A 14877-nucleotide genomic window follows, 5' to 3' on the forward strand; every position below is an offset into this window, starting at 1 on the left:
CAGTGGCAACGAAGGGCCAGTGCTGACAGGACGGCGCATTTCATCAGCTCAATACTCCTGCATCCCAGGGAAAGGGAGAGGAAGAGTGAGCGAGGCCCTGTGTGCCAGGGCGCATGCCTACAGGTGCAGGAAAGCCATGCCCCACACGGGCCACCTCTGCTGGAGAGGGTTGAGAAGCCTGCCCCGCCAGCCACTTAGTTCTCTTTCTTTTCTTTTTCATTTTTTTAAGTAACACAGACAACTGCATCCGAGTGAGTTCAAACATTTTCATCTCCTATGACAGGCCATGTGCTGGTCCATTATGACACAAAGAAAAGGGAGACCCTGCTCAACAAAGTCTGGCATTCTAAGTATACCAAACACCTAGATACTAATTCTTTGTGGCCAATAATACAAAAAAACGTGTGCTTTCATATTAAACACGTGGTTTATTCATTCCAGAGTGCAAAAATCAACAAAATATGGACTTGTATTAAGTATTATGGTACTAATAAATTCTTAAATCCCATTACAGTTTAATTACTAACCTAAATATATACATTTAACAGCAACTGACACTTTCGTTTAAAACAAATGAACAAAACAGGTCTAACATATTTCCACACTCTAACAATAGTTATATAAGGTCTAGATCGATTTTGCTCTTATAGTGACCAGCTTTAAAAGTTTCTCCTAAATAAATGGTATTACTAGCTAGAGTAAAATATTTGCTAAAAAAGACAAAGAACTTTCAGAGCTGTTGCCTTTGGGAAACAATATGGAATGCTAATATTTTGGAAACCGGAGACCTGCTCGCTTGAAATTCTGGAGGCATGCCCGAAAGAGATGCAGTTAAGAATAACTGTTATTCCCTTCTATCACTTCCAGCAAGCAGGACTGGAAAAATACATCAAAGGGCTCTAAGCAAGAGACTGGCTTTCTGTAGAGAGTAGATATCAAACTGTAAACCGTATTAGAGCTACAGCCCCTAATGACCTGAAGCCCAAATGTGTCTGCTGCTGGCCAAATCAGGCTGAAGCATTTTCTACAGATTCATCACTTCCTTGGTGATGCCTACACCATTAAAAATAGATTATGCATAGATCTCCAGAAGGATGTATACACGGGCATTAACTGCAGCCTAGCCTGTAACAGCGAATAAAAAGGAGGTAATCTAAATATCCCTTGAGAAGAATGATTAAATTGTGCTATATCCAGACAGTGAAATTCCATTTGGCCGCTAGAAAGAATGAGGTAGATCTCTAGGTACTGACACAGAAACATAATGAGAATATGTGCAGTAAAAACACAAGAACACATATCTTATGGGCCACCTTTTGAAAACGATCATACAGATATACTTTATTCCATCTATCATTCTACATAGTGTTCTGCAGTTAGCTTTCTTCCTGCCAGATGTGTTTGTTTATATATGCAAAAAAGTCTATAAATGACACTAAATCCAATCCCTGCAACGGGTACATGAATTTTTTAAACTAAAGAACGTGTTTTTTCCCTCAATTTTTAAGTAAAAATTAACTGACTCAAAATCACTTCTGAATAGCTTACAGAACACACAAGAAGAACATTCAAGTTTCTCTTATCTCCATAAAATATACCTTCTATCAACCATACACTTTTTAGGTCACGTGAGAGTTCTCACACTCTGACACTCAACAGAATCTCCCCCCAGTACATACGGCTTCTAGACATCACGAGATGTATCCAGGCATTGCTAAAAATGACCTGAAATCAAGTGGCTTAAAAATATATCAACGTGGGGGTCTGTTCACTGTGACATTTGTCTTTTGTCAAGGACATCACCTCCAGGCTCCTACTCGACCTCCATCCCCACCACAGAGAGACTGCTCTGCTTTCTTTTCCCACAAATAATTGCTCTGGCTTTCCACCCTCAAACCATGAGAACTTGCAGGCCCTCCAGTTTCCCACTGAGAACCACTCTGGGGAGCGGCCTCTGCAAACACCCAGCAGGAAATTGTGGAAAAATCAAGGAATGCGTCTCTCTTCCACCCTTTAAGACTCATCCAATAATTAAACACTAAAATACCAAAACTTCTTATTGCATTCAAAAATGCAATGCCAAATATCTAAGTTCTTTCCAATAGCAGAACAAGTTTTTTAAGGAGGACACATTCTGATGACTATTCTAGAAAGACATCACTATGACTGACAGCTCCAGTTCCAGATACTGCTGAAGGAGAAGAAAACATTATAAGACAGACCCAATAACACTAACAGTGGTGAACACTGGCTTAAAGTTAAATTCTTCTTCACACTTGTATATTCTAAACATTCTAGAATGGACACAAATAAACTATGTAATAATTTTTTTAAAGGGCTTAAAAAAGATACTGATTAAGACTCCTGTCAAGCTGACAAACAGGCTGAAGAGGCCACTGGTCTGATGTCCCCATGACACTCTCCTAGGAACCTTTGGAGACACCGTTGGCATCTTGGAAATGAGGAGAAATATTACCTCCCCTGAGGGAACTTCCTCGACTCCCTGAGCTAACTGCTTACTTTCCTATATTCCCTCAACACTCCATTCTACCACTATTACTGTCCCAAACATTATTTCTACACTGAAATTCTTTATGTGCACATCCCATTTTCCCCACTCAACTGCAAGCTCCTCCAGGACAAAGAGAGTAACGTACTGATTTTTCTGGTCCCATGACAGAGCCTGAAATATTAGCAGTTTCTGAGTTTCTTTAATGAATGAGAAGTGTCTTCACTGCAAACTCATTTGAATATTTAACTATGCACCTATGGTAAATGGGTACCTACTGAAACCCACTGGAGGTACCTATCATGTGCTTCACAGAAGCTCAGCTCTCGTGTGACTGGGAGCGGTCCCCCAAAACCTGCGCCCAACACACACATTTTCCAATGTCACCCTAACAATGACAAGAACAGGCATGCAGGTGTCAGTGCACAAGCAGACCCAAAAAGATAAGGCAAAAAGACAGGCAGGAGAGATTCTGTCTGTTAACAGAAGGAAAGCACCCTGCTTCGAACAGGAGTCTCTAAATTATGCATAACATCATTTCTTTTTTTTTTTTAATTTTTTTTCCAAGGAAGATTAGCCCTGAGCTAACACCTACCAATCCTCCTCTTTTTGCTGAGGAAGACTGGCCCTGAGCTAACACCCATGCCCATCTTCCTCTACTTTATATGTGGGACACCTGCCACTGCATGGCTTGCCAAGCAGTGCCATGTCTGCACCTGGGATCCGAACCAGCGAACTTCAGGCCGCCAAAGTGGAACGTGCACACTTAACAGCTGCACCACCAGGCTGGCCCTGTGTAACGTCATATTTCTAACGATGGTGGTGGGTAAAGGTGTATGCATTTTCTTCTTTATACCTTTCACCTGTTATTGTTATTTTTGTATGATTCAGTAGTCACTAAAACCATTAGAACTTTTCAAAAGATTTCCCTTTGTTCATTGACTTAATAAACATACTTTAAACACCTACTGTGTTCTAGGCACTACTGCGGGGTTCAGACACCAATAAGTCCTGATCTCCAGCTCAAGGGACTTGCAGTCAAATGTGGGAGACACACAGATACAACACAATAGGACCCTACTTATAAAATGGTTCCTTATTTTATGGAAACCCAGAAAAATGGTCTATCCAACCATTTTCACTGCTTCCCATTCCACAAGGGAACAAGAAAAACCTCAGGCCAATCCATGTGAGGAGGGAAAAACACATCGCAGCCAAATGCACAGCTCAGGCTCTACAACCAGCATGTCATGAAAAATGACAAAAAAAAAAAAAAACACATCATGCCACCTCACGCATAAATAGTGGTTTCTGTTCTTTATTTTTCATTCTTCTTTTCATAAGCTTTATTATCTGGAGAACCGTCGGCAACTTTTAATATGTGGAATCCCACAGAGTTAAAAAAAATTAGAAATATGAGTCAGCTGAGCTCTGATAACTGTATCTTCTCAGAAAGCCACCCAAGGGCAAAAGCCCCCACGCTGAATTGAGTTAATGCTGGAAGCCGTCCCTCCATCTGCTTACCACGTGTGTTGGTGGCCATGTCAGCCACTTTCTGAAAGGCATCCAAGAAGGCAGCTGCTGCTACCACTGTTGTCCTGAAACGCAAACAGATAACAAAAGCATGAGGAACGTCTCACACTAGCAAATTCATGACAGCTAAAGGGCTACAACCGCTAAGGACTGAACACAGCCTTCCAGGAGCAACAACTCGACGGGACACGGGGGACCACCGGCTTTGCAGACCCACTGTTTTCTTAGGAAGCGTTTCTTCTTTTCATAAGCACCCTACCCCAATAACGTCCAGCTCGTTTGGTGCTAGCCAGTAAATGCTAGCAATTCTTCCCATCTTATTTCACCTGAGAGTATAAAATCATTGCTAAGCAAAATTTCACTACGGAGGAAGACAGGCGTTTCTGCCAAAAAGAAAAATATCACTGAAAAATATAAATGGTACAGGTGAAATTAATTTTAGAGTGGGAGAACAATATAGATACATGGATTGGGAGAAGGAATCTTGGAGAGACATCACCTTGTTCACGCAATCCATTTTAGAGATGGGAAAACTGGGACCATAACTACAAAGTGACTCTCGAGATCACTGGTTCAGACCAGAGCTGGGACTAGCAGCCCAGCAGGACTCATAGTCCTGGGCTCGTCCCACTACAAGTCAAGACCCTGGCTATGTGACTTTTCCCCCTAAATCATAACTATGATGAAACTGAGATACTATTTTTTCAACCGTAGAATGCTTATCTCAACTGGATCTCCCGAATTCCTAAAAGCTGAGAATGGGGAGAAGTTACTAGACTCATTTGCTCTCCTAGATCTTGTTTTGAATTCTTCACATCCTCTTGGGCACTAGGAGATGGCTTGAGCACTCTGTGGTCTACTGGTTCCTAGAGTCCGGATCCAAGATGTCAGTCAATGAAGAGTAAGCACCGTTCCATGCCAGGGCTGTGAATGCCCAGAACAAGCCAGCCAGCCCAGGACTCACATGCAGGGACTTTACAATCGAGCTGACAGCCTCATGCTAATTTCCAAGTATTTCTCATACGCATCCAGCCTTTACTGAGAATTCCTAAGAATGCAAAGTGGCTGAAGGAAGATGAGAATAAGGACTAGAAAGGAAGGAGTTCAAAACAGAGAAAGAAAAGAACAGCACAGAAAAGGCCTTTAAACATAAGCAACAGCGGTTATGAAACAAAAGGATCCTGGAAAGGGCTGGGAGTGGTCCCTGGGAAAACCTGGGCAACAGCCCCCTACAGCCAAACTTCAAAACGAGGCCTGATGATGTCTTCCAGGAGATCAAGGAAACATTGTGCTTAAATTAAAAAAAAAATTAAAAAGACATACACACAAAACAGAAGCAAAAAAAAAAGCACGTCGAAGCTCATTTTTTAAAGAGTTGGACATGAAATGCAAAGCCTGGACAAGTTAGCTTGACCAAACACGCTGGGATTTATAAATGGCTCATTCTGATTTACAATTAATATCTGACACAATGGCTGGATTTATTCGCATTCAAGTCAATGCCAATCACCCAAATTCAGTGAGCCAGCAGTAGAGGCGCCTTGAGTATTACATGGCCACCAGGGCTCCACTGACGGTGAGGACAGTGGTCAAGTGTGAGGAATTAAGAGCTTTTAAACAGTGCCTCCCAATGAGTCATATTTCATTGACTGCTGTTGCCACAAGACATCTTCGCCCTCTCCGATGGGGCAGAACAAACATGGAACCACCAGCCGCGGGAAGGAGCGAGGCAGCTTAAATACTCCAAGACTTAACTGCCTCTTCTACAGTCTTATCTTTATCCTCTCTCTCAAACAGAAAACTCAGCCATGTACACGAGGACCCTTTAGTGCTCTCGGCCAGCTACTAGTAGTTTGACAAAATAAAGAAATGGTCCTGCCTGCAGGAGGCCTAAATGTTGCTAAAAAAAAAAAATAGAAAATGTACTTTGTACCACTGGGGCTAAGAAACGATTGCTTTACGTCTTACTTTATGTGCTTACGACAGCTAATCAGTGAATTATTTTAAGCTTTAGGTTCTTCATTGGTAACAAAAGGAAGAGAGTCTTTTCCTTGGTCAACCCTGAAAGCCTACCAGACAATTAAGTGAGGTCGGATAAGAAAAAATGTGTGTGGGGGGGGGTGTAGTTAAATGTTTTACTGATTTACTCCAGGAAGAGACCTCCTACAGGATAGAGATTAACCTATTTGAAATAAATCATAATAGTGGCAGAGATGGGGGGTGGGTAGGTGGTCCCTCATCTTATTGGTGAGGCAGCTGAAGGCCTAGACGAACGGGGTCACACTCTAAGCAGAGGAGGTTGGACCTGATCCAGCAGAAAGTAACTGCAGGTTTTTAAGCAAAGAAATGGTGAAGGACTTGACAAGTGGAGAAGGGGCTGTATTCCAGAGCTCACTGTCCATTGGGATGCCCACGCATGGCTCTGGAAATCCCAGGTTCATGGATGGCAATCTCAGGCCCCAGGAAGCTGAAGGAATGGAAGGGGAAAATCCATCTCTCCTGGATCAGGAGAGTTTTCTCTCCTGATCTCCAGGGGAGCCATGCAACATCCAGTCCTATGGCTAAAGCTCTGGGCAGTAACTCCTGTCCACGGGAAAAGGACAAGAGTGTCAAGTCATCCTTCCCTCCTCTCTCTGTCATCCACATGGCTTTTTATCCTAGAAAATATCTACCCGCTTCATTCTCTGGACAACATCCTTATGTCAAAGCAACCAATGTCATCCCCCATTTGCCATGAAGAGAGATCATGAAAACAATTGCTTTTTTAAATGTCCCATCCTTCACGGAACACCCATTAACTGCAATAATACCCCTTCTCCTGACTTTAAAAGCATAGAGCCTTAACAAGATGTTGACATATTCCCTATCTGCTATCAAATGATACACGAACAAGCACAACACAAGGCAACCATAATCGCCCCTTAGAGCACATCAGCATTAGTTTTTTAAGCAGCTTTATTGAGGCATAATTTGTAATACCATAAAATTCACCCTTTTTAGGTGTATGATTCAATGATGTTTTAGTAAATTTAGAGTTATGAACCACCACCACAATCCAATTTTAGAACATTTCCATAACCCCAAAAAGATTCTCGGTGCCCAACTACAGTCAATCTCCTTTTCCACCCCCAGCCCCAGGCAACCACTAATCTACATCTGTCTCTACAGATTTGAGCTTTCTAGACATTTCACCTAAAAGGAATTATACAATAGTCCACACTAAGTTTTACGCTCTTTCTAACGAGAGGCAGTAAGCAGAATGGACTCTGCAGCCAGACTGCCCGAGTTCAAATCCCTGCTCTGCCATTTGCTACTAGCTGTGTGACTTTGGACAAGTTATTTAGCTTATCTGTGCCTCAGTTTCTTCATCGGGAAAATTGGGATAATAACCGTACTTACCTCTTGGGGTTGAGATTTAATTGAGTTAACACATGCCTGGCACATAGTGAGCGCTACATAAATGCTGCCATTTATTACCTTACATATAATACCTGACTGGACTCTCCAAATTCCTGTGGAAGGTGGCAGAGCAGATATGAGTTCAATTTTACATGTGAGCATCAGGACATACGGCTAAGCGGCAATGCTCAAATCAGAACCCACTACATGCTTCCCTATCTGTAACGGGTTCAAAACTAACCCGAATCTGCATTTTGTGTCCATCCTACTCCATTCTTCATCTAAGGATGTCACCCTGTTCCTGGGGACAACGTGCGTCTACTTACCGAAGCTGAGACTGTAGCTTTCCTGCTTTGTTTATGAAATCTTCCCAAACTGGATAGCTCCCCTACAACAAAACAAAGCCGTCAATCAGTAAGTCCCGCTGTGACAGACATCTGATTAAGACAATAACAGAACACCCAATTCCAATTATACAGGGAACAATCTGGGCATGCTCTCTTCCTTTGCAGTCTATGAGATGTTGCCCAGACTATATATAAACGTATTGGCTCAGGAATGGGTTTAGAAGGTGCTCAGTCCCTGTAATCTTGTAAATACTACAGACACCAAGTGGAAGAAGTTTGGCAGAATCTAACATATACATCGATGCATCACTTTTTGAGTCAATAGATGGTGGGTCCAAATTCAAGCTGTGCAGAACATTTAAGGCTCTACCGTGAATCACCTGATCATGGCCTGGCTCTTCTCACCCTCATTCCAAACGGGAGGAGGAACTAGAGTGACTGGGGCTCCTCTCCAAGACATGTGGCTGCTGGGAAACATTATGAGACTATCAGAATCTCACGGTTGGAAAGTTACCTAAATATAGCCACTCAGCTGATGGCTTGAACCCAGCATGTACATACAATATGACAGGTGGTTCCCCAACACGCTTCAGCTAACAAGGAACTCATCACCCTCCCATAGCAGCCTACCTATATCTGCCACCCTCTCCTTTATGGCCATGGAGTCCTAGTTCTAACCTTCTGGGGACCCTCAGAGTGAAGACCAAGCCCGCTTCCACATGGAAGACTTTTCCAGAACTGAGGATAACCAGCACATTCATCCACATCTTTCCTTCTTTCAGCTCCCCAAGTGCAATTCCATTTCTACAGAGGACCCTGTTTCACACCCCTGCACGCAGTGTCCTGGGGACATTCCATTCCATCGTGTCTCTCTGCTCTTCTAAGTATGGTGCTCAGACATGAACTCCAAAGTGCAGGTGCAATCCTGCGTGGGGCAAACCAGAGCGGGGTCTCACGCCTCCCTGCACATACACATTCAACTTCTGTTAAGATCAGGCAGCCAACCAACCAAAAGGCAACGCAAAATAAACCCAGACAAGGGGAGACCACGGTTAGAGAAGAAGAGTTTGGCACTAAATCATTTAAATATAGAACTAAGATTAAACACCTAGGGGGTAACGGTTGCAGGATAAAATGAAATGTTATGAACCTGGATATGGCCAAAATAACAAATGCGACCTCCTGATTTTGTTGTTAAGGAGAGAGGGAGAAACTATCGTGAGGTTAATCATCTCTCCTTTCATTACAGAAGCCCAATCAAAATAGTCTAAAACTGCAACTGAGCTAAAATAGATTATTTCACCTTCCTGATGGTTGTCATCATCTTTTTTTTCTTACCCTTAGTACACAGGTTCTCAACCTCGCCACTACTGACATTACATACTGTATACTTTTTGGTGGGGAGCTGTTCTGCGCATTATAGGGTATTTGGCAACATCCGTGACCTCTATTCACTAGAAGTCGTAACTCCCAACCCCTGGTTGTGATAACGAAAAATGTCTCCAGACATTGTCACATGTTCCCCAGAGGCAAAATCGCCCCTGGCTAAGAACCACTGCTTTAGAGAAACGTCTGACAAACTGATTCCTTTTGGTGAAGAAACATTTATCTGAAGTCCAGCAATTTCTTCAGTATTACGTCACTTCAGTTTCAATTCTCCTGCTACATGAAAGTAAAATTAAATGTTTTTATTTTGAAAATACCACACACAGCAGGAACGCCTTATTATAAAAGTGCTTATGTCCACATTTCTCTAGCTATCAAATCTATCTGAAAATGTGCATAGAGATATCTGGAAAATTGTCTACCAAATATAAAAATGGGCTATTTCTAGGAGCTAAGATTTGGACCAATGTGTTGCTTTCTTTGTCGTTATTTTCCTCTATGGCATAGCTGTGTGTGTGTTTGTGTGTTTATAGGGGTCATATCATTTTTACAAAAACAATAACATCATTACATTAAAAAAAAACCCTTAAGATCAATTTAGAGGTTCTGGCAACAGCAGCACCATGCATTTACAACCCACCCAAACCCTGAAGTCTGTTTCACACAAGCTGCCACATTACACCCATCAGTTCTGCATTTCTGCACTGGAGACCTGCGTGGCCCACCCGCAGGTCTCTCGATTTATTCCTCCAAGCGAAAATTTGCTCCCACGGGATGCTAAGCTACACCAGGTCAGGGATCCCGTCCGCCTGGCTCCTGGGAGAGGCCTTCTGCAGCTACACCTGAGCTACCGACACCAATACCCACGCACTGGTCTTGTCACCATACTGCTAAGCCACAGAGCCTCCATCCCATGTTTGTGCCCTGGGAGTTTCCTCAATCCCAAAGCAGAACTTTATATTAATTTGTATTGAATAAAACCTTACAAGAGCTCAGGCTACCATTCCAGGTCCATCCAGACATCACAGGGAATTCCAACTATAACACCTCATCTGCTTACCACTTTTTTATCAATTCCAGGTATGAACGCCCCTTCTACATCTACACCCCAGTAATTAAAGGGCTAAGAGAGGAAATCAGAGTCTCTAGCTGGCCACTAGAGATCTCTGTCCAGACCAACATCAGTTAGCATCCTTAAGAACACAAGAGTTCAACCAACCAACTACAACCTTATCCAGCCACTCCTTCTCTTCCTGATCCCAAGACAGTAGGAAGAGCTTTTTGAAAAGCCTGAGGATGTTTAGACACACTGACTACCAATTTCTAGCCAAAGGTACCATCATCTCTCATCTACACAAAGGAGGACGGGGGAGCTGGGCCCTCTTCTCCCCAGCATCCATCCAGGAGCCCCCAGAGAACGTCACTGAGATGATCCATAATCCTTCTTAAGGAAAAGGTGAGGCACATTCATTGAGAACATGCCAGAATGGCAAGAGGCCTGTGCAGAGAGCACTGAGTCCTGAGTTCTAGCCACGGCCTTGCCAGTAAATTATTGGAGGAGGTCCCTTTACCTCTCAAGGCCTATTGCTTATAATGATAAGTAATAAAACAAATCATCCCACCACCACTATTAAACATTGACATCACTAAACACTGAAAGAATGTAGAGCTGGAATAGGGAACACAAATTTGGGAGTCTAATCTCCCGGACTGAATCTTAGCTCTCCCATTTGCAATGGGACATTGGGCAAGTCATTCCACCTGTGCATGGGGATAAGTCGCTACCTCACAGGGTTGGTGTGAGGAATAAAGGAGGGCAGACATAAAAAGTGCTCAGGGCAATGCCAGGCACACAGTAAGTGCTCAATACACACCTGATAGGACTGAGCCAAGCATTTGCAGGCTGCCAGTAACCTTACTCAGGATGTAGAGAGAAACGGTAGAAACTGAGTCAGACTGTCCACCCAGGCTGGCATCCCTCATTCTCAGTCCTAAGTACAGAACCAACTGTAGATAGCTGCACTGTGCATCTCACTGTCAGTTAATCATAGTTAAAGCAGAAACAGACGAGGCAGCTGGATGCACAGCAACAGAGGGTGTCCTTGCTGCTCCTAAGCAAACGGCAGGTGGAGTACTCAAAACCAGAGATGAATGTGCCTGCAAACAACCAGGGCTCAAATCACTTAAAAAACCACTTATCTGCCTCCACTTGGAGCCTCATTTCAGTCTTTACCAAATTAGCAACAAGAGGAGGGTCCCCTCTCTCTCAAGGGGTACAGCACACAGCTCTCCACCTACGAACACCCACTCAGCCAGAAGAATGCTGCCACATGCAGCTCTCTCCTGATTTAACGCTATTTGACAGTCTATCACAGAGTGTCAGGCGCACCTGTGTGAGGCAATATATAATTTAATGGATTCTAAAAAAAAAAAAAAAGAAAATGAACTTCTAAGAACAGAAGACAAAAACCTCCTTGTGGAGGAATTTTTTTTTTTAAGTGTGTAAATTTTATTAAAATTTAAAGGCAAGGTGATGTTGGGTTGTTCCAGATTTTTTTTTTTTTTTTAAGTTTCTTTCAAGGAAAAAAAAAAAGTTTCTACCCACCTGAAAGTAGTTTTACTACAAAAATTCAAAAGCTTGAAGGAAGTGAGAAAGGAGAAGGGACTTGTAGAAAGATCGTAAGGTAACAGAAAAAGCCCTGGATTGTTCTAGACTACAAGACTTAGTAAAGGAGAGCACACTCAAGTTTCAAAAGAAACGTGCCGATCAAGACACTGGATGCACTGAGACCCTTTTAGAATTCCATATTCCAATTCCAGTACAGTCCTTATTTTCTAGCCGGCACCGCCCACCAAGAAGTTCCAGAAAGCTCTCTCCTGAGGCCACGTTTCTGACTGGGCTCTTTTCATGTTTGAGGAAATCCCCAGGAATGTATTCCCACAGCCATGAAAACAATCCCAACACAGAGCCCACCGTGGAGGACATATAAAGGTTTCACAACTTTCCAGACAGACCAAAATCAAAGAAAATAAGGCTCCCTCGGAGCACCGGGTTCTGCCCAGGCCCAAGTCACAGGCAGAGCGAAGAAAGACTCTCACCCTTCCCCTCCCCGCCCCCACCGCCGAAGGAACCACTTGAATTCCTTTGGAGAGGAGAGCGTGGGCAGGTTTTGAACCCAGGGCGGTTTGCTGAAAAGAGAACTCAGATCACACTGGGTTCTGAGACAAAAGCAAAGTCCCCCATCACAGAAATGGGAAGAGAAAGCAGGTTTGTTTACAAGCACACAGAGGACTCCCTCAACCAAGGTCCATGACCGTCCCCACTTCCTACAGCAGGAGACACGGGGCTTCCCCAAAGACGGGCTCCAACTGAGGCCTCTGCAGCCACCAGGTGGGGCGCCCACCACGCTCCCCACACCACACACGCCGCCTCTGATGGCTGCTGTCTCTGACCTCGAGGGGGATTCAACAATCTTGAAAACTCCTACTGAACTGTCACCACCCAGCTCAAATGTCCCCTCTTTCAGAGCATTCTCGGACACCCCCACTTCTCTCACAGCATGCAACTCACCATCTACGAGCCTCAGTCTCCCCCACCGATGGTGGGCTCGAGGACAGAGAAACGCAGCGAGGGAGGAAAAGCATTTCCAGTAAGAGGAATGGCTGGTGCAAAAAGAGGGAAGCGGAGAGGACAGAAGGGGGCTCTCTCCAGGGGACACTGGAGTGGCACATTTATGCTGGGGAGAAGCAGGAGACAGGCAAGGTGGACGAGGTGACTATGAGCAGCCTTCAGGGCAAGGTCCAGAGTTTGGTTAACCACAGATGGTATAGCAGAGGAAGACAGCGGTGGCCTTTTTTCAGATGGTGAGTGACCATAAATTCCAAACCAGTTACGTGACAAGGGAACCTGGCTAACGGTCATATACCTGATGGCAGCGTGGTCCCCTGGGGTGTGGGGAGGAGAATGAAGTCATTTTCCTACTTCTGAGGAAAAAGGCCCATCTCATCTTTGTCGAGGCCCCAAGAGTTTGGGAGCCACCTAAACAAATATGCGAGTCAGCTTCCCCACCACCCCCCCACCCTCAAGATTGAGCTCTGGGAGCACCCGAGTCCCTCTCGCCCTCTCCCTCCCCCTCCTCCACTTGCCCCACAGCCAGGAGGCCGGGCAGGCCACTTGCCTAACACAGGGCGTAGGATTCAGCCAGTGGCCACTCTGGCTTGGGGCTCTGTTTGGCTATGTTTTGTTTTGTATTAAACAGAAGCCCAGGATGGCATCCCACACACGGAGCAGAAGAATAAACTGTGTAACTCATCTGCACGGCTGGTTCACGGTGGCCCATAAATAATGCAGCAACTGCCTCCCCCAGCCTGGCCACTGTGATAGCGGAACCTCGGGGCACAGCTGAGGGAATTCGACACCCGCACTGCCACAGGGAACATGGAGGAGCCGGGAGCCATGGTGGGAGAAGGGGTAGTTTGAGAGGAGCTAGAGAGCCGGAGAAGACTTACAACGAGGACGAATACAGCTTAAATGAGAATCGAACAGGGACCAGTGGGGGGACAGGCCACAGGGAGGCGGGTTCCAACTCAAAAAGGCCTCCATCCTGCCCAAAGGTGCCAGGCAGAGGCTGGCTCACCAGTGATTATGGCTGATGAGAACTCAAGTCTTGGGTATACAACTGGACAGGTAACGTCCCTCTTTTCACCTTGACAACCATCACTGTCACCATCATCACCACTAAGCATTACCATTTTCTAATCAGTTGCTAGGTGCCAGGTACATAGACCAGCATTTCTCAAACTAACTTATATATTCACACCTGGGGATCTTGCAAAACTTCAGGTTCTGATTCCCTTGGTCTGAGATGAGGCCTGGATGTTGCATGTTTAATCTCAGTGACGCTGCTGGTCCACAGACTACACTGAGGAGCACACGTTTACACACACTCTTATTACATACTCACAACAACCCAGCGAGGCAGGTGCTGCTATTATTTCACAGCTGAGGAAACTGAGGACCAGAGAGGTTGTACCTAGTGGTCCAGGCTCAAATTTGATCCCAGATCTGCCCAACTTTGAGGCCTAAGTGCTACCCCGGATTCTGGGAAGTGCAAGCAGCAAGATGAGCAGACCTAGCCTCTGGCCCAGCCCCAGGGCTGCAGACAGCTGCTCAGAAGGAAGGCTGGGTCCTGCAAGAGCCCAGACAAAGCAGAGCAGAGGGCAAGGGCTCCCCAAACACACCACCCCCATTACAACTGCAAATGCCCTGGGAGAGCTGCAATGGCACCCTAGAAATGGTCAGGATCCTCAACCATGTGAAAAAGAAAACATGAAACATAAAGAAAAGTCCTTTGTGCAGAAAAGCCTTGACAGAAATGCACCAGAAATGTTCACTGCTGCTGTCCCTAGCGGAATGATGATGGGTAATTTTATCTCATCTTCGGGTTGTCTGTGGAACTGATCTGCTTCTACCAGGAGATGGGAAAACCTGTCTGGAGCATCTCTACAGGCTGCTGCTGCCATCAGGTCCCTCTCCAGGTCTGCGGGAACCTCATCAGGGTGAGCACGAGGAGCAGAGCCCACAGCACCCCTCCCCTGCTTCTTCTAGGTACACACCTTGATGAGCTCAGACTTCAGCGAAACGAAAAGCAGAACTTCAAGAGGAGCCTGGCACCTTCTGACTTAAGCAGGAGTGCCTCTGGA

General features: G+C 44.9%; 1 protein-coding gene across 12 annotated transcripts in view; it reads right to left on the bottom strand.

Moving 5' to 3' along the window:
- Positions 1 to 14877, bottom strand: part of MTSS1 (MTSS I-BAR domain containing 1) — a 161513-nt gene that overhangs the window by 130006 nt on the left and 16630 nt on the right. For all 12 annotated transcript variants that reach the window (XM_070632023.1, XM_070632020.1, XM_070632016.1 and 9 more), the window contains exons 2-3: positions 7768 to 7829; positions 4034 to 4107 (exon numbers count right to left, since the gene is read on the bottom strand). In XM_070632023.1, coding sequence (XP_070488124.1) covers positions 4034 to 4107; positions 7768 to 7829 — 136 coding nt within the window. The remainder of the gene's footprint in view (positions 1 to 4033; positions 4108 to 7767; positions 7830 to 14877) is intronic.

This window comes from Equus przewalskii, chromosome 8 (genome assembly GCF_037783145.1).
Source record: "Equus przewalskii isolate Varuska chromosome 8, EquPr2, whole genome shotgun sequence".
NCBI classification, from domain to species: domain Eukaryota; kingdom Metazoa; phylum Chordata; class Mammalia; order Perissodactyla; family Equidae; genus Equus; species Equus przewalskii.